We start from the raw sequence: 27,196 nt of genomic DNA, 5'->3' as shown, positions 1-27,196 counted from the left end.
AACTAATATGAACTAAATATACAAACTAATCTACACTGTAGTAAACTAAACTAATATAAACTAAATATACATACTAATCTACACTGTGGTAAACTAAACTAATGTAAACTAAATATACAAACGAATCTTCAATGTAGTAAACTAAACTAATATAAACTAAATATACAAACTAATCTAAACTGTCGGAAACAAACATGGTTCTCAGAAAATAAGTCTGTGGTCACATGGTGGTGGTTAGTGTCGTCCTATTGGTTAGACAGTTTCCCCTTTAATGAGGTTGACAGTTAAAACTGTCTCTGACATTAGACTGAGTCACACAGAGGCTCCAGCTGTGCAGCGAACAGACACAAACCTACAACTGAGATAACAGCAGACATTACAACAGTAGAAGTTACAACAGTAGAAGTTACAACTGTAGAAGTTGCGAGAGTAAAAATTGCAAGAGTAGAAGATACGATTTGAAGACGAAGAACCTAATTGAATAAAGACCATGGATATTGATGATCATATATATGCAAACGAGTCCCACAAGATGGATGAAGTTGGTGATCAACATTCAGGTAACAGCCGGTGCTCATTTTGGGTGCCTAAACTCCACCATATGTTAAGGCCAATAAATTCTATAAGAGCTGAAAAAACAGCATAGACCAGCATCAATTTCAAGATGATCCATGTTGGTCAGTGCTGGTCCGATACTGGTCTAGAGGGTTATGCTGGTCAGTGCTGGTCCGATACTGGTCTAGAGGGTTATGCTGGTCAGTGCTGGTCCGATACCGGTATAGAGGGTTATGTTGGTCAGTGCTGGTCCGATACTGGTCTGGAGGGTTATACTGGTCAGTGCTGGTCCGATACTGGTCTAGAGGGTTATGCTGGTCAGTGCTGGTCCTATACTGGTCTAGAGGGTTATGCTGGTCAGTGCTGGTCCTATACCGGTCTAGAGGGTTATGCTGGTCAGTGCTGGTCCTATACTGGTCTAGAGGGTTATGCTGGTCAGTGCTGGTCCTATACCGGTCTAGAGGGTTATGCTGGTCAGTGCTGGTCCTATACCGGTCTAGAGGGTTATGTTGGTCAGTGCTGGTCCGATACTGGTCTAGAGGGTTATGCTGGTCAGTGCTGGTCCTATACCGGTCTAGAGGGTTATGCTGGTCAGTGCTGGTCCGATACTGGTCTAGAGGGTTATGCTGGTCAGTGCTGGTCCTATACTGGTCTAGAGGGTTATGCTGGTCAGTGCTGGTCCTATACCGGTCTAGAGGGTTATGCTGGTCAGTGCTGGTCCTATACCGGTCTAGAGGGTTATGCTGGTCAGTGCTGGTCCTATACCGGTCTAGAGGGTTATGCTGGTCAGTGCTGGTCCTATACCGGTCTAGAGGGTTATGCTGGTCAGTGCTGGTCCTATACCGGTCTAGAGGGTTATGCTGGTCAGTGCTGGTCCGATACTGGTCTAGAGGGTTATGCTGGTCAGTGCTGGTCCGATACCGGTCTAGAGGGTTATGTTGGTCAGTGCTGGTCCGATACTGGTCTAGAGGGTTATACTGGTCAGTGCTGGTCCGATACTGGTCTAGAGGGTTATGCTGGCCTGACCAGGCTTCATAGTGTTTTTGTTGTTGACCAGTCTTTGCTGTGTTTTGGACACAGGTGACCAGTTTAAAGTCACAATATGCTGGCTTGCAAAGTGACGTTTAATTCATTTTCCTAATCCACTCCAGCCAGAGTTGATTCCCAAAATCTGTATTCAGAATCACTGCCAGGGTTAGAAATGATGAAAGAATGAGACTATCTGAACCAGGCATCCCCAACTGGTGGTCCAAGGGCCGAATTTGGACCCCGGATGGTGTTATTTGGCCGCTCAAGTTTTCTGGGGCATTCTCATTTTCAGGAAATCAGCTCCAAGTGTAAATCTGTTACCAAGTATTCCCACGCAAAATAGAGAGTCACGTGATCATATATAAATATAGGCAAATTTTGAATTGATTGGGTCAATTTGCAGTCTACAAATAATGTTGTATTATGTTCCCGACCCCCCCGACCATCCGCTCGAGAACAAACCGTCCCGCGGATGAATCTAGTTGATGATCCCTGACCTAAACCATCTAACCTGGAAAAAACCTGGACTGATCAAGCAGGGAAGCATAACAGGAGTGTCATATGCTGAGGCAGTGAGAAAAAGAAAAAGAAAAAGAAGAAGAACAGAAGAAGGAAAGAAGAAGAAGAGAAGAAGAAGAAGAGAAGAGGAGAAGAAAAAGAAGGACCTATTTTGTCTACGTGGCAGTTTAACAGATGGGTGGAAACAGGGATGGAACATGGTGTGTAAAATGTGATTTAGCTTGTCTGTTCAGGTTAAGATGGCTGACATTGCCACAAGTGTCTGTTATTTCTTGCATGTTTCCAAACATCTATGTTCCTGTAGATTGTGAAAACAGGATGTCATCATCCTGTGGTGACACCCACCGAAGACAAGCCTGTATCAGCAAAATACTAACATATTATAATGGACAATTCTCTCAGTAAAACAGCATAGTATGTCTAATTAAACAGTACAGTATGTAATTCATAGTTAATTTCCACCACATCTTCTCCCTTTTGAGATTAATCTCAACCTAATAGGATATAACTTACAATAATTTTCATCAAGCAAGCATTAAACATGAGGATAAATGTAAAACTGTCTTACACTTATCAAAACAAATCAAACTTTATTAGTCACATGCTCCGAATACAACAAGTGTAGTAGACCTTACGGTGAAATGCTTACTTACAAGCCCTTAACCAACAGTGCAGTTCAAGAAGAAGAAAATATTTACCAAATAGGCTAAAATAAAAAGTAACAATAAAAAGAAAAACAATGAGAATAACAATAACGAGGCTATATACAGGGGGCACCGGTACTGAGTCAGTGTGGAGGCTATATACAGGGGGAACCGGTACAGAGTCAGTGTGGAGGCTATATACAGGGGGTATCGCTACAGAGTCAGTGTAGAGGCTATATACAGGGGTACCGGTACCGAGTCTGTGTGGAGGCTATATACAGGTGGTACCGGTACAGAGTCAATGTGGAGGCTATATACAGGGTGATACAGTACAGAGTCAATGTGGAGGCTATATACAGGGGGTACAGAGTCAGTGTGGAGGCTATATACAGGGGGAACCGGTACAGAGTCAGTGTGGAGGTTATATACAGGGTGTACCGGTACAGAGTCAGTGTGGAGGCTATATACAGGGTGTACCGGTACAGAGTCAGTGTGGAGGCTTTATACAGGGGGTACCGGTACAGAGTCAATGTGGAGGCTATATACAGGGGGTACCGGTACAGAGTCAATGTGGAGGTTATATACAGGGTGTACCGGTACAGAGTCAGTGTGGAGGCTTTATACAGGGGGTACCGGTACTGAGTCAGTGTGGAGGCTATATACAGAGGGAACCGGTACCGAGTCAGTGTGGAGGCTATATACAGGGGGTACCGCTACAGAGTCAATGTGGAGGCTATATACAGGGGGAACCGTTACAGAGTCAGTGTGGAGGCTATATACAGGGGGTACCGCTACAGAGTCAATGTGGAGGCTATATACAGGGGGCACCGGTACTGAGTCAGTGTGGAGGCTATATACAGGGGGTACCGGTACAGAGTCAATGTGGAGGTTATATACAGGGTGTACCGGTACAGAGTCAGTGTGGAGGCTATATACAGGGTGTACCGGTACAGAGTCAGTGTGGAGGCTTTATACAGGGGGTACCGGTACAGAGTCAGTGTGGAGGCTATATACAGGGGGTACCGGTACAGAGTCAATGTGGAGGCTATATACAGGAGGTACCGGTACAGAGTCAATGTGGAGGCTATATACAGGGGGTACCGGTACAGAGTCAGTGTGGAGGCTATATACAGGGGGTACCGGTACAGAGTCAATGTGGAGGCTATATACAGGGGGTACCGGTACAGAGTCAATGTGGAGGCTATATACAGGGGGAACCGGTACAGAGTCAGTGTGGAGGTTACATACAGGGTGTACCGGTACAGAGTCAGTGTGGAGGCTATATACAGGGTGTACCGTTACAGAGTCAGTGTGGAGGCTTTATACAGGGGGTACCGGTACAGAGTCAATGTGGAGGCTATATACAGGGGGTACCGGTACAGAGTCAGTGTGGAGGCTATATACAGGGGGGTACCGGTACAGAGTCAATGTGGAGGCTATATACAGGGGTTACTGGTACTGAGTCAGTGTGGAGGCTATATACAGGGGGAACCGGTACCGAGTCAGTGTGGAGGCTATATACAGGGGGCACCGGTACAGAGTCAGTGTGGAGGCTATATACAGGGGGAACTGGTACCGAGTCAGTGTGGAGGCTATATACAGGGGGCACCGGTACAGAGTCAGTGTAGAGGTTATATACAGGGGGTACCGCTACAGAGTCAGTGTGCGGGGGTACAGGCTAGTTGAGGTAATCTGTACATGTAGGTGGGGGCGAAGTGACTATGCATAGGTAACTAACAAACAGCGAGTAGCAGCAGTGTACAAACGGGAGGGGGGGGGGGTCAATATAAATTGTCCGGTGGCGATTTTTATGAATTGTTCAGCAGTCTAATGGCTTGGGGGTAGAAGCTGTTGAGGAGCCTTTAGGTCCTAGACTTGACACTCCGGTACCGCTTGCCGTGTGGTAGCAGAGAAAACAGTCTATAACTTGGGTGACTGGAGTATCTGACAATTTTATGGGCTTTTCTCTGACACCGCCTAGTATATAGGTCCTGGGTGGCAGGAAGCTTGGCCTCAGGGATGTACTGGGCCGTACACACTACCCTCTGTAGCGCCTTATGCTCAGATGCCGAGCAGTTGCCATACCAGGCGGTGATGCAACCGGTCAGGATGCTCTCGATGGTGCAGCTGTAAAACCTTTTGAGAATCTGGGGACCCATGCCAAATATTTTCAGTCTCCTGTGGGGGAAAAGGTTTTGTCGTGCCTTCTTCACTGTCTTGGTATGTTTGGACCATGATAGCTTGTTGGTGATGTGGACACAAAGGAACTTGAAGCTCTCGACCTGCTCCACTACAGCCCCGTCGATGTTAATGGGGGCCTGTTCGGCCCGCCTTTTCCTGTAATCCACGATCAGCTCCTTTGTCTTGCTCACATTGAGGGAGATGTTGTTGTCCTGGCACCACACTGCCAGTTCTCTGACCTCCACCCTACAGGCCGTCTCATCGTTGTCGGTGATCCGGCCTACCACTGTTGTGTCATCAGCAACTTAATGATGATGTTAGAGTCGTGTTTGGCCACAAAGTCGTGGGTGAACAGGGAATACCGGAGGGGACTAAGTACACAGCCCCTGAGAGGCCCCTGTGTTATTGATCAGCGTGGCAGATGTGTTGTTGCCTTCTCTTACCACCTGGGGGCAGCCCGTCAGGAAGTCCAGCAGAGGGAGGTGTCTAGTCCCAGAGTCCTCAGCTTAGTAATGAGCTTCGTGGGCACTATGGTGTTGGTCGCTGAGCTGCGGTTAATGAACAACATTCTCACATAGGTGTTCCTTTTTGTCCAGCTGAGAAAGGGCAGTGTGGAGTGCGATTGAGATTGGGTCATCTGTGGATCTGTTAGGGCGGTATGCGAATTGGTGTGGGTCTAAGGTGTCCGGGAGGAAAGTACAGCACAATCAGGGTTGGGGAGTAATGGATGACATGTAATCCGTTACATGTAAGGGATTACAAAAAAACTGTAACTGTAGTCTGTTACATCACCAGAAAAGGGGGGGAAATGTAATCAGATTACTTTTGAAAAACTAGATGATTACTTCGAGGATGACTTTTAAATTCAGAAAGAGTATTTGCCAGAGAGAAAAAAATCTTGGACACTTCTCTGTTTCCCAATGACATTCTAATCAACATTGAAAAAAATGCATACATTTAAATTTGTTCAACGGGAGCGAGTCTGACTGGAAAAAGAGCAGGAATAGGCTTTTGTAGCCTACATTCCAAGCTATGTCTTCCAATGGTGCGACTGCTTTCGGCATCCAAAGATTAACCAACTTGAATAAATGCTTATGGATGTTATGGATGAGAGCAGTGGTGTAGTCTACGGTGATACGGATAAGTATTACAGATCATCGGGATGTATATACGGCAGAGCTGATGGCCGTACTGTTGGCCTTGCAGTGGGTGGAGGAAGTCAAGCCAGACAGAGTAGTTATTTGCTCTGATTTATGTGCAGTGTTGATAAGTCTGCAGTCCTTTAGCTCACGTAGCAGACAATACCTACTTTGTGAGGTACTACAAACCCATGTCACGGTTAGACAGATGGGTATACAGATAAGAGTTACTTGGGTCCCAGCCCATGTGGGGTTGGAGGGGAACGAGGCAGTTGATGTACTGGCTAAACAAGCACTTAGTAGTGGGGGATGTTGATGTTTCAATGAGCAGGCTAAAAGCCTGATATGGACAGTGATGGTGCAGAGATGGCAGGAGCAGTTTAAAAGCTTGATATGGACAGTGATGGTGCAGAGATGGCAGGAGCTGGCTAAAAGCCTAATATGGACAGTGATGGTGCAGAGATGGCAGGAGCAGGCTAAAAGCCTGATATGGACAGTGATGGTGCAGAGATGGCAGGAGCAGGCTAAAAGCCTGATATGGACAGTGATGGTGCAGAGATGGCAGGAGCAGGCTAAAAGCCTAATATGGACAGTGATGGTGCAGAGATGGCAGGAGCTGGCTAAAAGCCTAATATGGACAGTGATGGTGCAGAGATGGCAGGCTAAACGCCTGATATGGACAGTGATGGTGCAGAGATGGCAGGAGCTGGCTAAAAGCCTGATATGGACAGTGATGGTGCAGAGATGGCAGGAGCAGGCTAAAAGCCTGATATGGACAGTGATGGTGCAGAGATGGCAGGAGCAGGTTAAAAGCCTGATATGGACAGTGATGGTGCAGAGATGGCAGGAGCAGGCTAAAAGCTTGATATGGACAGTGATGGTGCAGAGATGGCAGGAGCAGTTTAAAAGCTTGATATGGACAGTGATGGTGCAGAGATGGCAGTAGCAGTTTAAAAGCCTGATATGGACAGTGATGGTGCAGAGATGGCAGGAGCAGTTTAAAAGCTTGATATGGACAGTGATGGTGCAGAGATGGCAGTAGCAGTTTAAAAGCCTGATATGGACAGTGATGGTGCAGAGATGGCAGGAGCAGTTTAAAAGCTTGATATGGACAGTGATGGTGCAGAGATGGCAGGAGCAGTTTAAAAGCTTGATATGGACAGTGATGGTGCAGAGATGGCAGGAGCAGGCTAAAAGCCTGATATGGACAGTGATGGTGCAGAGATGGCAGGCTAAACGCCTGATATGGACAGTGATGGTGCAGAGATGGCAGGAGCTGGCTAAAAGCCTGATATGGACAGTGATGGTGCAGAGATGGCAGGAGAAGACTAAAAGCCTGATATGGACAGTGATGGTGCAGAGATGGCAGGAGCAGTTTAAAAGCCTGATATGGACAGTGATGGTGCAGAGATGGCAGGAGCAGTTTAAAAGCCTGATATGGACAGTGATGGTGCAGAGATGGCAGGAGCAGGCTAAAAGCCTGATATGGACAGTGATGGTGCAGAGATGGCAGGAGCAGTTTAAAAGCTTTATATGGACAGTGATGGTGCAGAGATGGCAGGAGCAGGCTAAAAGCCTGATATGGACAGTGATGGTGCAGAGATGGCAGGAGCAGTTTAAAAGCTTGATATGGACAGTGATGGTGCAGAGATGGCAGGAGCAGGCTAAAAGCCTGATATGGAGAGTGATGGTGCAGAGATGGCAGGAGCAGTTTAAAACCCTGATATGGACAGTGATGGTGCAGAGATGGCAGGAGCAGTTTAAAAGCTTGATATATTACAACTTCCGGCGCCGAAAAGAGATGGCCGCCTCGCTTCGTGTTCCTTGGAAAATATGCAGTATTTTATTTTTTTACGTGTTATTTCTTACATCGGTACCCCAGGTAATCTTAGGTTTCATTACATACAGTCGGGAGGAACTACTGAATATACGATTAACGTCAACTCATCATCGTTCCTACCAGGAATATGACTTTCCCGAAACGGATCCAGTGTTTTGCCTTCCACCCAATACAATGGATCTGATCCCAGCCGGCGACCCTGTGCGACGCCGAAAAAGGGGAAAACGAGGCGGTCTCGTGGTCAGGCTTCGGAGACGGGCACATCGCGCTCCACTCCCTAGCATACTACTCGCCAATGTCCAGTCTCTTGACAATAAGGTTGATGAAATCCGAGCACGGGTAGCATTCCAGAGAGACATCAGGGATTGCAACGTGCTCTGCTTCACGGAAACATGGCTAACTCAAGGGACGCTAACGGAGTCGGTGCAGCCAGCTGGTTTCTTCATGCATCGCGCCGACAGAAACAAACATCTTTCCGGTAAGAAGAGGGGCGGGGGGGTATGCCTTATGATTAACGAGAAGTGGTGTGATCATCATAACAACACACAGGAACTCAAATCATTCTGTTCACCTGATCTAGAACTCCTCACAATCAAATGTCGACCGCATTATCTACCAAGGGAATTCTCGTCAATCATAATCACAGCCGTATACATTCCCCCCCAAGCAGACACATCGATGGCCCTGAACGAACTTTATCTGACTCTTTGTAAACTGGAAACCACACACCCTGAGGCTGCATTCATCGTAGCTGGGGATTTTAACAAGGCTAATCTAAAAACAAAACTCCCTAAATTCTATCAGCATATCGATTGTGCTACCAGGGCTGGAAAAACACTAGACCATTGTTATACTAATTTCCGCGATGCTTATAAGGCCCTCCCCCGCCCCCCTTTCGGAAAAGCTGACCACGACTCCATTTTGTTGATTCCAGCCTACAAACAGAAACTCAAACAACAAGCTCCCGCGCTCAGGTCTGTTCAACGCTGGTCCGACCAATCTGAATCCACGCTTCAAGACTGCTTCGATCACGCGGATTGGAATATGTTCCGCATCGCGTCCAACAACAATATTGACGAATATGCTGATTCGGTGAGCGAGTTCATTAGGAAGTGCATTGACGATGTCGTACCCACAGCAACGATAAAAACATTCCCAAACCAGAAACCGTGGATTGACGGCAGCATTCGCGTGAAACTGAAAGCGCGAACCACTGCTTTTAACCAGGGCAAGATGACCGGAAGCATGACCGAATACAAACAGTGTAGCTATTCTCTCCGCAAGGCAATCAAACAGGCTAAGTCTCAGTACAGAGACAAAATCGAGTCGCAATTCAACAGCTCAGACACAAGAGGTATGTGGCAGGGTCTACAGTCAATCACGGATTACAAAAAGAAAACCAGCCCCGTCGCGGACCAGGATGTCTTGCTCCCAGACAGGCTAAACAACTTTTTTGCCCGCTTTGAGGACAATACAGTGCCACTGACACGGCCCCCTACCAAAACCTGCGGGCTCTCCTTCACTGCAGCCGAGGTGAGTAAAACATTTAAACGTGTTAACCCTCGCAAGGCTGCAGGCCCAGACGGCATTCCCAGCCGCGTCCTCAGAGCATGCGCAGACCAGCTGGCTGGTGTGTTTACGGACATATTCAATCAATCCTTATCCCAGTCTGCTGTTCCCACATGCTTCAAGAGGGCCACCATTGTTCCTGTTCCCAAGAAAGCTAAGGTAACTGAGCTAAACGACTACCGCCCCGTAGCACTCACTTCCGTCATCATGAAGTGCTTTGAGAGACTAGTCAAGGACCATATCACCTCCACCCTACCGGACACCCTAGACCCACTCCAATTTGCTTACCGACCCAATAGGTCCACAGACGACGCAATCGCAACCACACTGCACACTGCCCTAACCCATCTGGACAAGAGGAATACCCATGTGAGAATGCTGTTCATCGATTACAGCTCAGCATTTAACACCATAGTACCCTCCAAACTCGTCATCAAGCTCGAGACCCTGGGTCTCGACCCCGCCCTGTGCAACTGGGTCCTGGACTTCCTGACGGGCCGCCCCCAGGTGGTGAGGGTAGGTAACAACATCTCCACCCCGCTGATCCTCAACACTGGGGCCCCACAAGGGTGCGTTCTGAGCCCTCTCCTGTACTCCCTGTTCACCCACGACTGCGTGGCCATGCACGCCTCCAACTCAATCATCAAGTTTGCGGATGACACTACAGTGGTAGGCTTGATTACCAACAACGACGAGACGGCCTACAGGGAGGAGGTGAGGGCCCTCGGAGTGTGGTGTCAGGAAAATAACCTCACACTCAACGTCAACAAAACAAAGGAGATGATTGTGGACTTCAGGAAACAGCAGAGGGAGCACCCCCCTATCCACATCGACGGGTCAGTAGTGGAGAAGGTGGAAAGTTTTAAGTTCCTCGGTGTACACATCACGGACAAACTGAATTGGTCCACCCACACAGACAGCGTTGTGAAGAAGGCGCAGCAGCGCCTCTTCAACCTCAGGAGGCTGAAGAAATTCGGCTTGTCACCAAAAGCACTCACAAACTTCTACAGATGCACAATCGAGAGCATCCTGTCGGGCTGTATCACCGCCTGGTACGGCAACTGCTCCGCCCACAACCGTAAGGCTCTCCAGAGGGTAGTGAGGTCTGCAGAACGCATCACCAGGGGCAAACTACCTGCCCTCCAGGACACCTACACCACCCGATGTCACAGGAAGGCCATAAAGATCATCAAGGACAACAACCACCCAAGCCACTGCCTGTTCACCCCGCTATCATCCAGAAGGCGAGGTCAGTACAGGTGCATCAAAGCAGGGACCGAGAGACTGAAAAACAGCTTCTATCTCAAGGCCATCAGACTGTTAAACAGCCACCACTAACATTTAGCGGCCGCTGCCAACATACTGACTCAACTCCAGCCACTTTAAAAATGGGAATTGATGGAAATTATGTAAAAATGTACCACTAGCCACTTTAAGCAATGCCACTTAATACAATGTTTACATACCCTACATTACCCATCTCATATGTATATACTGTACTCTATATCATCTACTGCATCTTGCCATCTTTATGCAATACATGTACCACTAGCCACTTTAAACTATGCCACTTTATGTTTACATACCCTACAGTACTCATCTCATACGTATATACCGTACTCTATACCATCTACTGCATCTGCCATGCCGTTCTGTACCACCACTCATTCATATATCTTTATGTACATATTCTTTATCCCTTTACACTTGTGTGTGTGTGTAAGGTAGTAGTTGTGGAATTGTTAGGTTAGATTACTGTTGGTTATTACTGCATTGTCGGAACTAGAAGCACAAGCATTTCGCTACACTCGCATTAACATCTGCTAACCATGTGTATGTGACTAATAAAATTTGATTTGATTTGATTTGATTTGATTTGATATGGACAGTGATGGTGCAGAGATGGCAGGAGCAAACTAAAAGCCTGATATGGACAGTGATGGTGCAGAGATGGCAGGAGCAGGCTAAAAGCCTGATATGGACAGTGATGGTGCAGAGATGGCAGGAGCAGTTTAAAAGCCTGATATGGACAGTGATGGTGCAGAGATGGCAGGAGCAGTTTAAAAGCCTGATATGGACAGTGATGGTGCAGAGATGGCAGGAGCATTTTAAAAGCTAGATATGGACAGTGATGGTGCAGAGATGGCAGGAGCAGGCTAAAAGCCTGATATGGACAGTGATGGTGCAGAGATGGCAGGAGCAGGCTAAAAGCCTGATATGGACAGTGATGGTGCAGAGATGGCAGGAGCAGGCTAAAAGCCTGATATGGACAGTGATGGTGCAGAGATGGCAGGAGCATTTTAAAAGCTAGATATGGACAGTGATGGTGCAGAGATGGCAGGAGCAGGCTAAAAGCCTGATATGGACAGTGATGGTGCAGAGATGGCAGGAGCATTTTAAAAGCTAGATATGGACAGTGATGGTGCAGAGATGGCAGGAGCAAACTAAAAGCCTGATATGGACAGTGATGGTGCAGAGATGGCAGGAGCAGGCTAAAAGCCTGATATGGACAGTGATGGTGCAGAGATGGCAGGAGGAATGGAATAGAGATATTAAGTGCAGGCATTTATTTCAAGTTCAGGGAGAACTAAGGGATAGAAGAGAGGACGCTATTTTCACAAGATTAAACTCACCAGGATTGGTGTCCATCCCACGGGACGGTTGAGCTAACGTGCGGTAATTAGCATGACGCTGTAAGTAACAAGATAATTTTACCAGGACATAGACATAGCTGATATGGGCAGAAAGCTTAAATTCTTGTTAAGAGCAACGGGGCTGGCAGGTAGGATTTTGTTTCTCTGTCTCTCGCCCACACTCCAGTACAGTAGGTGGCGGTAATGCTGCACCATAACGTTGGATGCCAACCGTCGATAAACCCCACAGAAGAAGAATATTTCCCTTGTTTTACAGGTTTGTAATGAATAATTATGCAAAATATATATTGAAATAGTAAGATTACACATTTTACTAAGTATTTTATTGGTTGTGTGGTGTTTAAGGTGCTTTTGTGTTGTTGTTTTTGTCGAAGCTAGAAAATGCTAAAGTCTCCCCATTATAAGTAATGAAACAGCACTAGGTAACAAAATGGCTTTACTGACTTTTTGAAGTTATAAATATGCATTTCTAAGCTCCGGATGACTTTATTTTATTAAACGAAGTCTCAGATGTACTTATATGTTGCAATCCTTCTAGTTAGATGTTTAGTTATTCATATCTTTGCCTTAATTAATGGTTATAAAGTTCGCTAGCTAGCCTAGCCTCATGCTAAGCGCTAGTTTAGCCCTAGCTATATGCTTAGCTGTTTCTGTATTTTGCTGTTAGCTGTAGCACGGCTAGTGGGATCATTGCGGTTGATTACACTACTATCATGGGTAATCTGTTGAGATGTGTTGGGACAAAAATACATACACTTTGAAGGTTTTACAAGCTAGATAGCATACATTTTGCAATATTTGTTAGTTAATAGCCTTTATTTTGGGACAGATGAACATGTGTGAATGTGTATTGTTTTATGTAGATATTTTCTATTGATAATGAGAACTGTGAATTTATATTTTTCTACAAAGCAATTACAATGAACCAGATAATTAGACCCTTGATTATTTCTGGGAAAAAACATGCTTCTTCTATGAAATTGAGAAATGTTCCTGAAACCAGACAACTTTCTCTTGTCTCATCATTTCTCCAGTTTTACAGGAAATATATTATCTGTTTTCCCGGTATCACTCCTGGGACCTGTAATAAACACGTCATAAGCCATGAAAATGTTTTGTTGTTGAATTACAGTAAAATAGCTTTAAAACTGCAAAGTTTTCCCCCACATATACCCTGTTTATAGTGTCTGTAGGCTATGCAGGGGTTCAAAAAAAAAATCTAGAAATAACTACTAGACATATATTTATTTAAACTTTATTTAACTAGGCAAGCCAGTTAATAACAAATTCTTATTTACAATGACGGCCTACCGGGGAACAGTGGGTTAATTGCCTTGTTAACCTTTCACTGCTACTAAACACGGATCCGGGATCCCCCCCCACAGTAAAAAGCTGACTAGCATAGCCTAGCATAGCGTCACAAGTAAATACAAGCATCTAAATATCATTAAATCACAAGTCCAAGACACCAGATGAAAGATACAGCTCTTGTGAAACCAGCCATCACATCATTCCTGTTTTACAGGGAAGACACAATATGTAAATCTATTAGCTAACCACGTTAGCAAAAGACACCACTTTTATTTTTACTCCACCAGTTTTTTACTCCATCAGCAGCTATCACTAATTCGACTAAATAAAGATATATATAGCCACTAACCAAGAAACAACTTCATAAGATGACAGTCTGATAACATATTTATGGTATAGCATATGTTTTGTTTAGAAAAATGTGCATTTTTCAGGTATAAATCACAGTTTACCATTGCAGCCAGTATCACAAAACTCACCCAAAGCGACTAGAATAACTACAGAGAGCAACGTGTATTACCTAATTACTCATCTTAAAACATTTCTGAAAAATAGACAGCGTACAGCAAATGAAAGCCCAACATCTTGTGAATCCAGACAATATTTCAGATTTTCTAAGTGTTTTACAGCGAAAACACAATATATCGTTATATTAGCATACCACATGAGCTAACATCACCCCAGCATTCATTCAAGGCAAAGAGAGCGATAACGTTATCATCACCAAAATATATTACTTTTTTCACTAACCTTCTCAGAATTCTTCAGATGACAGTCCTGTAACATCATATTACACAATGCATATAGAGTTTGTTCGAAAATGTGCATATTTAGCATCACAAATCGTGGTTATGCTATGTAAACAGTCAAAACATGGCATGCATTTCTGGCCGGCGCCATCTTGGAAAGGCACATAAGTTTACGATTATTTATCGATTAGATTGACAAAAAAAATACAGGTTGGACAGCTAATGAAAGATGCATTGGTTATTAATGCAACCGCTGATTTATATTTTTAAAATTAACATTACTAGACATACAGTGTGCGTTAGAGCCAGACTAGTGGCTGAAAAATGCGTTTACATTTTTCCACATAAATACGGAATAAAATCATAAATAGCTCTTACTTTTGGACGAGCTTCCATCAGTATCTTGGGCAATGTGTCCTTTGTCCATCAGAATCGTTCCTTTGTTGTAAAACGACCTCTTCAGCTTCGGAACTAGCAGCTAACGATAGCTACACGGCACACACATGTCCAAATCCTCAAACGCAATACTAAGGAAATGACGAAAAATCGCAATATACTCGCATAAACTGATATAAATCGGTTTCAAATAACTTCGTTATGATGTTTCTAACAACTATATCGAATTAAATGACAGACAGATATATCTTAGGTCGATAACAAGAGCTTTTGAGCATGCAATTCTGATGTCCTCTCCTGCGCAATGGCAAGCGTCGAAAAGAACGTACATGTCACTCCATGGCCTTTTATAAACTCCGAGAGGCACGGAGAAAGCCCATTCCACTTCTCATTGGTTACTGACATCCAGGGGAAGGCGGGTGCAGTTCATTTCGGTCCATAGGATATACACAGAGCTTAAAACTGAACTGGGAACAGAGACTATTTTTCAGACCTTCGCAGTTCCTGTCATGGATTTCGCTGCAGATAGAGTTCTGGGTCACCCACAGACATAATTCAAACGGTTTTAGAAACTAGAGCTTGTTTTCTATCCAATAGTAATAATAATATGCATATTGTACGAGCAAGAAATGAGTACGAGGCAGTTTAATTTGGAGACGCAAAATGTCGAAGTTGAAACAGCACCCCCTGTAGTGACAAGAAGGGGCAGAACAACAGATTTTTACCTTGTCAGCTCGAGGATTCGATCTAGCAACCTTTCGGTTACCGGCCCAATACTCTAATCACTAGGCTACCTGCCGCCCCTAGACACAATATTATTTATTTAATTCACCTTTCATGCTACACAAATTCACATTTAATATATTCACATTCATATTTAATTCACCTTTCATAAATAGCACACATCTGTTACTGAAATGGTTGTTCCAACCCTGGCAGTCATTCTGAATGCAGATTGTGGGTGAAGTTCTCATTGTTGGATATCCCGTCAGTCTGGATTCCAATAGGAATTAGGCATCACTTTGCTAGACGGCGTAATACTTTCTCCATGCTGGTTTTGCTGGTGTGCAAAACACAACGAAGGCTGGTCACCTGCAAAACACAACGAAGGCTGGTCACCTGCAAAACACAACGAAGGCTGGTCACCTGCAAAACACAACGAAGGCTGGTCACCTGCAAAACACAACGAAGGCTGGTCACCTGCAAAACACAACGAAGGCTGGTCACCTGCAAAACACAACGAAGGCTGGTCACCTGCAAAACACAACGAAGGCTGGTCACCTGCAAAACACAACGAAGGCTGGTCACCTGCAAAACACAACGAAGGCTGGTCACCTGCAAAACACAACGAAGGCTGGTCACCTGAAAAACACACAATGAAGGCTGGTCACCAGCAAAAAACACAATACAGGCTGGTCACCAGCAAAAAACACAATGAAGGCTGGTCACCAGCAAAAAACCCAATGAAGGCTGGTCACCTGCAAAACACAATGAAGGCTGGTCACCAGCAAAAACACAACGAAGGCTGGTCACCTGCAAAAAACACAACGAAGGCTGGTCACCAGCAAAAAACACAACGAAGGCTGGTCATCAGCAAAAAACACAACGAAGGCTGGTCATCAGCAAAACACAATGAAGGCTGGTCACCAGCAAAAAACACAATGAAGGCTGGTCACCAGCAAAAAACACAATACAGGCTGGTCACCAGCAAAAAACACAATGAAGGCTGGTCACCAGCAAAAAACACAATGAAGGCTGGTCACCTGCAAAACACAATGAAGGCTGGTCACCAGCAAAAACACAACGAAGGCTGGTCACCTGCAAAAAACACAACGAAGGCTGGTCACCAGCAAAAAACACAACGAAGGCTGGTCATCAGCAAAAAACACAATGAAGGCTGGTCATCAGCAAAACACAATGAAGGCTGGTCACCAGCAAAAAACACAATGAAGGCTGGTCACCTGCAAAAACACAATGAAGGCTGGTCACCAGCAAAAACACAACGAAGGCTGGTCACCAGCAAAAAACACAACGAAGGCTGGTCACCAGCAAAAAACACAACGAAGGCTGGTCACCAGCAAAACACAATGAAGGCTGGTCACCAGCAAAAAAACACAATACAGGCTGGTCACCAGCAAAAACACAACGAAGGCTGGTCACCTGCAAAAAACACAATGAAGGCTGGTCACCAGCAAAAAAACACAATATAGGCTGGTCACCAGCAAAAACAAAATGAAGGCTGGTCACCAGCAAAAACAAAATGAAGGCTGGTCACCAGCAAAAAACACAATGAAGGCTGGTCACCTGCGAAAACACAATGAAGGCTGGTCACCAGCAAAAAACACAATGAAGGCTGGTCACCTGCGAAAACACAATGAAGGCTGGTCACCAGCAAAAACAAAATGAAGGCTAGTCACCAGCAAAAACACAATGAAGGCTGGTCACCTGCCTATGCTGGTCTATGCTGTTTTTTCAGCAGGGGCTGCAATTCAAGCAGCAGGACATTTGAGGTACCAGAACTCAGTCAAGCTTGTCTATTTTACTGAGTGCTTGAAAGAGCTACTCTACACAAATAGACGCAAATACCTTATAAAGTTCTTATGATAATAATTTGTGCTTCAGTGTGGAAGAGACGTTTCCTAGCTGCTACAGTGTGTCTGGGGCTGCTGTGTGTTCTCCTACTGGCTGGGATCATAGGCCTGTTACTCTACCGTGAGTTTGAAATGTTCTCACTCAAATATTCCTCATCATCAGTGGTGTAATGACCAGGGATCAATTACATTTACATTCCAGTCAATTCAGAAAGTAAACCAAATTCCAAATGTTCCTCATTGAAAAGCACTGAACATAATTGGAATTGGATTTCCAGTGTACTTCCTGAATTGACTGGAATTTAAATGGAATTGACCCCAACCCTGGTAATGTCTGATTAACTTGGTTTTTGATCGTATTATTTCACAGAGAGAAACCTATTGAACAACCTGACTGCAGAGAGAGACCAGTTGCAGACGAGTTATAACACCCTGACCAAAGAGAGAGACCAGCTACAGACCTCTAATAAATATGCCACATGTCCCCAAGACTGGAAGAAGTCTTGCTGCAGTTGTTACTACATCTCCCCTGATAAGAAAACGTGGGAAGACAGCAGAAAGGACTGTCAGGCGAGAGAAGCAAACCTGGTGATCATCGACAGCAGAGAGGAACAGGCTTTAATCAAAGCGTTCAATAGAAGAGCCTGGTTTGGTCTGACTGACAGAGAAGTTGAGGGAACCTGGAGATGGGTGGATGGCACACCACTGAACACAAGTTACTGGACTATAGGGGAGCCAAATAATTTGCAAGGAGAAGACTGCGCTTTGGTTGACAACACTCAACAAGACCCATTACTGGCTTGGAATGATGTGCCATGTAACCACACAAATAGTTGGATCTGTGAAAGGCAGGTGTGTTAAGTCTATCGTTAACAGTTAATTTAGAGAAAAGCATGACCCACATTTATAAAATAATGTTCTCTCTGACCACTCTGTGTCTCTCTCTCTCTTGCTTTCACTCCCTCTTAAATTCTTGTTTTACTCTTAATTTGTTACGTTTGACTGCTCTGAAAAGTGTTTCCTGTGATTGGGGAGGACTGCGGGTTAGGAAGAGCTTGGGAAGAGCTTGGGGGGTGCTGGGAAGAGCTTGGGGGGGGGGGGGCTTGAGGAGGGCAGGCTTTGGGAGGGCTCAGATCGGGAAGAGCTTGGGGAGAGCTGGGGTTGGGAAGAGCTGGGGTTGGATAGAGCTTGGGTTTGGGAGAGCTGGGGTTGGGTAGAGCTTGGGGAGGGCTGGGGATGGGAAGAGCTTGGGGATGGGAAAGGCATGGGGATGGCAAGGGCAGCAAACCTGACAAACTCAGCTAATCGATCATTTACATTACATTTAAGTCATTTAGCAGACGCTCTTATCCAGAGCGACTTACACATTGGAAAGTTCATACATATTCATCCTGGTCCCCCCGTGGGAATTGAACCCACAACCCTGGCGTTGCAAGCGCCATGCTCTACCAACTGAGCCACACGGGACCACAGCTACTGTAGGTTAATCTCCCATGATACTGTAGATTACTCTCCCAAGCTACTGTAGGTTACTCTCCCATACTACTGTAGGTTACTCTCCCATGCTACTGTAGGTTACTCTCCCATGCCACTGTAGGTTACTCTCCCATGCTACTGTATGTTACTCTCCCAAGCTACTCTAGGTTACTCTCCCATACTACTGTAGGTTACTCTCCCATGCTACTGTAGGTTACTCTCCCATGCTACTGTATGTTACTCTCCCATGCTACTGTAGGTTACTCTCCCATGCTACTGTATGTTACTCTCCCATGATACTCCAGGTTACTCTCCCATGATACTCTAGGTTACTATCCCATGCCACTTTATGTTACTCTCCCATGCTACTGTGGGTTACTCTCCCATGCTACTGTAGATTACTCTCCCATGCTACTGTAGGTTACTCTCCCATGCTACTGTGGGTTACGCTCCCATGCTACTGTAGATTACTCTCCCATGCTACTGTAGGTTACTCTCCCATGCTTCTGTAGGTTACTCTCCCACGCTACAGTAGGTTACTCTCCCATGATACTGTATGTTACTCTCCCATGCTACTGTAGGTTACTCTCCCATGATACTGTAGGTCACTCTCCCATAATACTGTAGGTTACTCTCCCATGCTACTGTAGGTTACTCTCCAATGCTACTGTAGGTTACTATCCCATGCTACTGTAGGTTACTCTCCCATGCTACTGTATGTTACTCTCCCATGATACTCCAGGTTAGTCTCCCATGATACTGTATGTTACTCTCCCATGCTACTGTAGGTTACTCTCCCATGCTACTGTAGGTTACTATCCCATGCTACTGTAGGTTACTCTCCCATTCTACTGTAGGTTACTCTCCCATGATACTCCAGGTTACTCTCCCATAATACTGTAGGTTACTATCCCATGCTACTGTAGGTTACTCTCCCATGCTACTGTATGTTACTCTCCCATGATACTCCAGGTTAGTCTCCCATGATACTGTATGTTACTCTCCCATGCTACTGTAGGTTACTCTCCCATGCTACTGTAGGTTACTATCCCATGCTACTGTAGGTTACTCTCCCATTCTACTGTATGTTACTCTCCCATGATACTCCAGGTTAGTCTCCCATGATACTGTATGTTACTCTCCCATGCTACTGTATGTTACTCTCCCATGCTACTGTAGGTTTCTCTCCCATGCTACTGTAGGTTTCTCTCCCATGCTACTGTAGGTTACTCTCCCATGATACTCCAGGTTACTCTCCCATGATACTGTAGGTTACTCTCCCATGCTACTGTAGGTTACTCTCCCATGCTACTGTATGTTACTCTCCCATGCTACTGTAGGTTACTCTCCCATGCTACTGTAGGTTACTCTCCCATGCTACTGTACGTTACTCTCCCATGCTACTGTAGGTTTCTCTCCCATGCTACTGTAGGTTACTCTCCCATGATACTCCAGGTTACTCTCCCATGATACTGTAGGTTTCTCTCCCATGCTACTGTATGTTACTCTCCCATGATACTCCAGGTTACTCTCCCATGATACTCTAGGTTACTATCCCATGCCACTTTATGTTACTCTCCCATGCTACTGTGGGTTACTCTCCCATGCTACTGTAGATTACTCTCCCATGCTACTGTAGGTTACTCTCCCATGCTACTGTGGGTTACTCTCCCATGCTACTGTAGGTTACTCTCCCATGCTACTGTAGGTTACTCTCCCATGCTACTGTATGTTACTCTCCCATGATACTCCAGGTTAGTCTCCCATGATACTGTAGGTTACTCTCCCATGCTACTGTAGGTTACTCTCCCATGCTACTGTAGGTTACTCTCCCATGCTACTGTAGGTTACTCTCCCATGATACTGTATGTTACTCTCCCATGCTACTGTAGGTTGATATCTGGATTGTATCATAATAACTCTTCTCTGGTGTGGGATGTGCAGTTCCTGAGTGCAGAGAATAACTTGTACTGATGATTATAGGAACAAACAAACCAAATACTTAGTGGTGATGTGTACGTTTTATATTTTATTATTACAGTTATTTTATTAAGGTTGTGTGTGTTTTTTGTTGTAAAGGAATATAACTTTCCAGTTGAAATGTATCTTTGGAGAAAGTGACGTGTGTGTCGCTTTCACTTTTTAGTCTTTTACCTGCTTGAAAACCATGCTTACCAATGACTGATGATAACAACCTTTTGCTCCTCCATGTGTTAAAGTAAAGTGTTATAGCTCACTGTGGGTGTGAGGTAGCAGGAATAAAATGCTGTTTTATAACACCTACTTTGCTTGTGTGTTTCTTTTCACTGGGGTTTTGTCAACTACATTACCCATGTTTATTCTTTGTCCTGTCTTCTAAGCACGGTCCTCTTCACTTACTTTCATGATTCTTCATTCAAGGTGAGTGGTATTAAAGTGACAATGCTTTTTCCTATTATTGAATTACGTATGTGTTACAGGTCCCAGGTGGTGGGGACTAATCAAATCAAACGTTATTTGTCACATGCGCCGAATACGACAGGTTACCGCGAAATGCTTACTTACAAGCCCTTAACCAACAATGCGGTTTTAGGAAAATAGGTCAGTCAATCGGGAACATTTCAAGAACTTTGAAAGTGTCTTCAAGTGCAGTCGCAAAAACCATCAAGCGCTATGATGAAACTGGCTCTCATGAGGACCGCCACAGGAAAGACCCAGAGTTACCTCTGCTGCAGAGGATAAGTTCATTAGAGTTAACTGCACCTCAGATTGCAGTCCAAATAAATGCTTCACAGAGTTCAAGTAACAGACACATCTCAACATCAACAGTTCAGAGGAGACAGCGTTAATCAGGCCTTCATGGTTGAATTGCTGCAAAGAAACCACTACTAAAGGACACCAATAAGAAGAAGAGACTTGTTTGGGTCAAGAAACATGAGCAATGGACATTAGACTGGTGTAAATCTGTCCTTTGGTCTGATGAGTCCAAATTTGAGATTTTTGGTTCTAACCGCTGTTTCTATGTGAGACGCAGAGTAGAACGGATGATCTCCGCATGTGTGGTTCCCACCGTGAAGCATGGAGGAGGAGGTTAACGGATGATCTCTGCTTGTGTGGTTCCCACCGTGAAGCATGGAGGAGGAGGTTAACGGATGATCTCCGCATGTGTGGTTCCCACCGTGAAGCATGGAGGAGGAGGTGTGATGGAGTTGGGGTGCTTTGCTGGTGACACTGTCAGTGATTTATTTAGAATTCAAGGCACAGTTAACCAGCATTCTGCAGCGATACAGCATCCCGTATGATTTGCGCTTAGTGGGACTATAATTTGTTTTTCAACAAGACAATGACTCAAAACACTTCCAGGCTCTTGTAAGGATGTGATGGAGTTCTGCATTAGATGACCTGGCCTCCACAAACACCTGACCTCAAACCCATTTGAGATGGTTTGTGATGAGTTGGACTGCAGAGTAAAGGAAAAGCAGCCAACAAGTGCTCAGAATATGTGGTAACTCCTTCAAGACCGTTGGAAAAGCATTCCTCATGAAGCTGGTTGAGAGAATACCAACAATGTGTAAAGCTGTCAGCAAGGCAAAGGGTGGCTACTTTGAAGAATCTCAAATCTCAAATATATTTTGATTTGTTTAACACTTTTTTGGTTACTACATGATTCCATATGTGTTATTTCAAAGTGTTGATGTCTTCATTATTATTTTCCAATATAGAAAATAGTAAAACAATTATGAAAAACCCTTGAATGAGAAGGTGTGAACAAACTTTTGACTGGTGCAGTATGATCTTACACAAGGAATGTGATAAATATTTACAGTAATATATATATTACTGTAATTACACACAATATTCAATTAGGAGAAAAAACTATAATTTGGGCATTTTGAAACTCTAAAAGAGGAGATTCAGAAATATTCCATTTGAAGAAGTTTCCTCTCAATGTCCCCTCCCCTGCGTGACATCGTGACCATTTCTACTCCCAAGTATCTCAGAGAAGGAAAAGGATGTTCAACTTGTACAAAATGAACAGCAACTGTTTGTTTTTGTTGTCTCACCTGTCCATATTTTGCTGCCGTACTGATCCGGGTCTTAACTACGGGTTTATGAATGTTATATTACATTCAATGTTAATATTGTGAACCTATGTCATATATTTTTTTACCTCCTGTTTCAGGAAGTGATGTCACTGAGTACTGCCCCTTAATATAGGACCTTCCACCCCCCACCTGATCCTATATTCAACCTAAGGGTTGAAACGTTGTTATAATAAATCACCTGGGATCATGAGGTGCTGTGTGCTGTGTCTTCCTTCCTGTTTCCCATGAGTTTGTCTACAACTCCAGCACCTGTTGAAAGCGCCTGGATGTGCGTAATGTTCTTCGGCTTTTGTTTAAGCGGTGGCGCCACCTACTGGCCATCAGTGTCATCAACACTTTTCATCAAGTGGGTGAGGCAGTTTAGGGAGTGCCTTTTATTGCTGGAATGGAATCGTTTGTATTGCCTCAAATATATAGTATCTTACATTAAATCGATGGTAAAATGTAGGCTATTTTTGGAGCATAATCAATATATCATAAATCTACTTAAACTGTAAATTATTAGACGTTGGCCTATTTACCGTGTCATCGGCAATGATTGTAAATGGATGTGGTTGTATTATTTTTTAAATTAGCAAATAAATTAAATTAAAATCCCAAGGCTTAAAATCCCGAGGCTTACGGCCTCTGGCTCTTGCAGACTCTGGCTGGCTGTAGTTTGCTGGAAGGAGTCAGGCCGAATTTGAGATTAGAGAAATTCCTGGCTATTGTCTTTCAAATTGACTCATAGCTAAATGGCTTGTCTAGGCCTTACACCTGTCCTCTGAGCGGAGGCTAAACGCCAGAGATCCAAAAGCGGTCCCCCGAGGGCCTATGGCGGTCCTCTGAATGGGGGCTACCCGCCAAAGATGCAAATCAGGTCTTGAACTGCAAACTCCACTCGCTGCAGGCGGCACAAATTTATAGACTTGGACGTTACGCCATCGGAAAACAGCAATTGGGGGACATTTTTTGCTACCTGGGATAATACATCCTCTGTATTTAAAATAGCCCTACTGATACATTGACTTGTGTTTCAAAATATACCTTTTAGTATTTCTAATTTAAAAGTTAACAATAAAAATAAATGCAAAAATAAGGGAAGCTTGTTTTTAACCCTTAAATAGCTAAATGAACCGGCATAAACCAGATCAGAAATCGCAATACTGAGCCAGTTAGCTCCTAAGCTTTAAAGCTAACAGCAATCAATATAGGTTTAACAAGCAAGTGTTAGCGCCGTTAGCTTAGCATTAGCGTGTTTAGTCTTTCTCTAAAAAATTCTACTTTTTCTTATATCACACTTGGGTGGAGAGATGTCAGGGCCTTTCCAATATAAATGAAGTAGAAAATAAACCACAATATTATCTTAGATGAGCTATAATTCAAAAAGTTTAAAACATATTATTAGCAAATGCCATTTTGTCTGTTATTCTACTGGTTAGCCTAGCCGCTAACCCATTCATCGCTAATGGTGAGATCACTAACAGTTTTCACTCAATCAATTTGCACATTTAAACTTTACAATTTCCAGTTAACAAGAAGTTTGTCTTTCATTTGGTGTATTGCACTTGTTAATGTGTGAAACTTACATATTTCTAAAAAATAGTTTTGAATTTCGCACATTGCCTTTTCAGCGGAATGTTGTCGAGGGGATCCGCCTGCGTTAGAAAGGATAAAAGGTAAGTATTACACAGATAACCATTTCCTATAGGAAAATGAATCACCCAGACTAATGGTTTTGTGTAGAAGACCCCATTAATCACCCAGACTAATGGTTTTGTGTAAAAGACCCCATTAATCACCCAGACTAATGGTTTTGTGTAGAAGACCCCATTTATCACCCAGACTAATGGTTTTGTGTAGAAGACCCCATTTATCACCCAGACTAATGGTTTTGTGTAGAAGACCCCATTTATCACCCAGACTAATGGTTTTGTGTAAAAGACCCCATTAATCACCCAGACTAATGGTTTTGTGTAGAAGACCCCATTAATCACCCAGACTAATGGTTTTGTGTAAAAGACCCCATTTATCACCCAGACTAATGGTTTTGTGTAGAAGACCCCATTTATCACCCAGACTAATGGTTTTGTGTAGAAGACCCCATTAATCACCCAGACTAATGGTTTTGTGTAAAAGACCCCATTTATCACCCAGACTAATGGTTTTGTGTAGAAGACCCCATTTATCACCCAGACTAATGGTTTTGTGTAAAAGACCTCATTAATCACCCAGACTAATGGTTTTGTGTAAAAGACCCCATTAATCACCCAGACTAATGGTTTTGTGTAAAAGACCCCATTAATCACCCAGACTAATGGTTTTGTGTAGAAGACCCCATTAATCACCCAGACTAATGGTTTTGTGTAAAAGACCCCATTAATCACCCAGACTAATGGTTTTGTGTAAAAGACCCCATTTATCACCCAGACTAATGGTTTTGTGTAAAAGACCTCATTAATCACCCAGACTAATGGTTTCGTGTAGAAGACCCCATTTATCACCCAGACTAATGGTTTTGTGTAAAAGACCCCATTAATCACCCAGACTAATGGTTTTGTGTAAAAGACCCCATTAATCACCCAGACTAATGGTTTTGTGTAGAAGACCCCATTTATCACCCAGACTAATGGTTTTGTGTAAAAGACCTCATTAATCACCCAGACTAATGGTTTTGTGTAAAAGACCCCATTAATCACCCAGACTAACGGTTTTGTGTAAAAGACCCCATTAATCACCCAGACTAATGGTTTTGTGTAGAAGACCCCATTTATCACCCAGACTAATGGTTTTGTGTAGAAGACCCCATTTATCACCCAGACTAATGGTTTTGTGTAAAAGACCTCATTAATCACCCAGACTAATGGTTTTGTGTAGAAGACCCCATTTATCACCCAGACTAATGGTTTTGTGTAAAAGACCTCATTAATCACCCAGACTAATGGTTTTGTGTAAAAGACCTCATTAATCACCCAGACTAATGGTTTTGTGTAAAAGACCCCATTAATCACCCAGACTAATGGTTTTGTGTAAAAGACCCCATTAATCACCCAGACTAATGGTTTTGTGTAAAAGACCTCATTAATCACCCAGACTAATGGTTTTGTGTAAAAGACCTCACTAATCACCCAGACTAATGGTTTTGTGTAAAAGACCCCATTTATCACCCAGACTAATGGTTTTGTGTAAAAGACCCCATTAATCACCCAGACTAATGGTTTTGTGTAAAAGACCCCATTTATCACCCAGACTAATGGTTTTGTGTAAAAGACCCCGTTAATCAGACAGACTTATGGTTTTGTGTAAAATACCCCGTTAATCACACAGTCATCCCTTTAATGAGGTAATGATATAGATATGGAACCCTATAGAACAGACACATCCCTTTAATGAGTTAATGAGGTAGAAATGGAACCCTATAGAACAGACACATCCCTTTAATGAGGTAATGAGGTAGATATGGAACCCTATAGAACAGACACATCCCTTTAATGAGTTAATGAGGTAGAAATGGAACCCTATAGAACAGACACATCCCTTTAATGAGGTAATGAGGTAGATATGGAACCCTATAGAACAGACACATCCCTTTAATGAGTTAATGAGGTAGATATGGAACCCTAAAGAACAGACACATCCCTTTAATGAGTTAATGAGGTAGATATGGAACCCTAAAGAACAGACACATCCCTTTAATGAGTTAATGAGGTAGATATGGAACCCTATAGAACAGACACATCCCTTTAATGAGTTAATGAGGTAGATATGGAACCCTATAGAACAGACACATCCCTTTAATGAGTTAATGAGGTAGATATGGAACCCTAAAGAACAGACACATCCCTTTAATGAGTTAATGAGGTAGATATGGAACCATATAGAACAGACACATCCCTTTAATGAGTTAATGAGGTAGATATGGAACCCTATAGAACAGACACATCCCTTTAATGAGTTAATGAGGTAGATATGGAACCCTATAGAACAGACACATCCCTTTAATGAGGTAATGAGGTAGATATGGAACCCTATAGAACAGACACATCCCTTTAATGAGTTAATGAGGTAGATATGGAACCCTATAGAACAGACACATCCCTTTAATGAGTTAATGAGGTAGATATGGAACCCTATAGAACAGACACATCCCTTTAATGAGGTAATGAGGTAGATATGGAACCCTATAGAACAGACACATCCCTTTAATGAGTTAATGAGGTAGATATGGAACCCTATAGAACAGACACATCCCTTTAATGAGTTAATGAGGTAGATATGGAACCCTATAGAACAGACACATCCCTTTAATGAGTTAATGAGGTAGATATGGAACCCTATAGAACAGACACATCCCTTTAATGAGGTAATGAGGTAGATATGGAACCCTATAGAACAGACACATCCCTTTAATGAGTTAATGAGGTAGATATGGAACCCTATAGAACAGACACATCCCTTTAATGAGTTAATGAGGTAGAT

At 43.8% G+C, this 27,196-nt stretch overlaps 1 protein-coding gene and 1 non-coding gene across 2 annotated transcripts; one reads left to right on the top strand and one right to left on the bottom strand.

The window, feature by feature from the left end:
• Positions 1–303: 303 nt before the first annotated feature.
• LOC139579568 (CD209 antigen-like protein C) lies at positions 304–18,237 on the top strand. Its single transcript, XM_071408321.1, has 3 exons — positions 304–560; positions 17,209–17,298; positions 17,548–18,237. The coding sequence occupies exons 1-3, from the start codon at positions 491–493 to the stop codon at positions 18,036–18,038; spliced, it is 651 nt and encodes a 216-aa protein (XP_071264422.1). The 5' UTR covers positions 304–490; the 3' UTR covers positions 18,039–18,237.
• A 332-nt stretch (positions 18,238–18,569) lies between these two features.
• On the bottom strand, positions 18,570–18,646 carry trnaa-ugc (transfer RNA alanine (anticodon UGC)). The gene has a single exon. It is a non-coding gene; the product is annotated as a tRNA-Ala (tRNA).
• Positions 18,647–27,196: the final 8,550 nt, after the last annotated feature.

This window comes from Salvelinus alpinus, chromosome 6 (genome assembly GCF_045679555.1).
Source record: "Salvelinus alpinus chromosome 6, SLU_Salpinus.1, whole genome shotgun sequence".
NCBI lineage: Eukaryota > Metazoa > Chordata > Actinopteri > Salmoniformes > Salmonidae > Salvelinus > Salvelinus alpinus.
Note: the sequence above shows the minus strand (reverse complement) of the source record. Positions and strands in the feature narration are given on the sequence as shown.

Bases quoted from the DNA above. Each gene is read 5' to 3' on its own strand.
- LOC139579568 (XM_071408321.1), top strand. From the start codon at position 491: ATGGATATTGATGATCATATATATGCAAACGAGTCCCACAAGATGGAT. The intron at 561-17,208 runs GTAACAGCCGGT...TTTGTGCTTCAG, and splicing joins AGTTGGTGATCAACATTCAG to TGTGGAAGAGACGTTTCCTA. The intron at 17,299-17,547 runs GTGAGTTTGAAA...ATTATTTCACAG, and splicing joins CATAGGCCTGTTACTCTACC to AGAGAAACCTATTGAACAAC.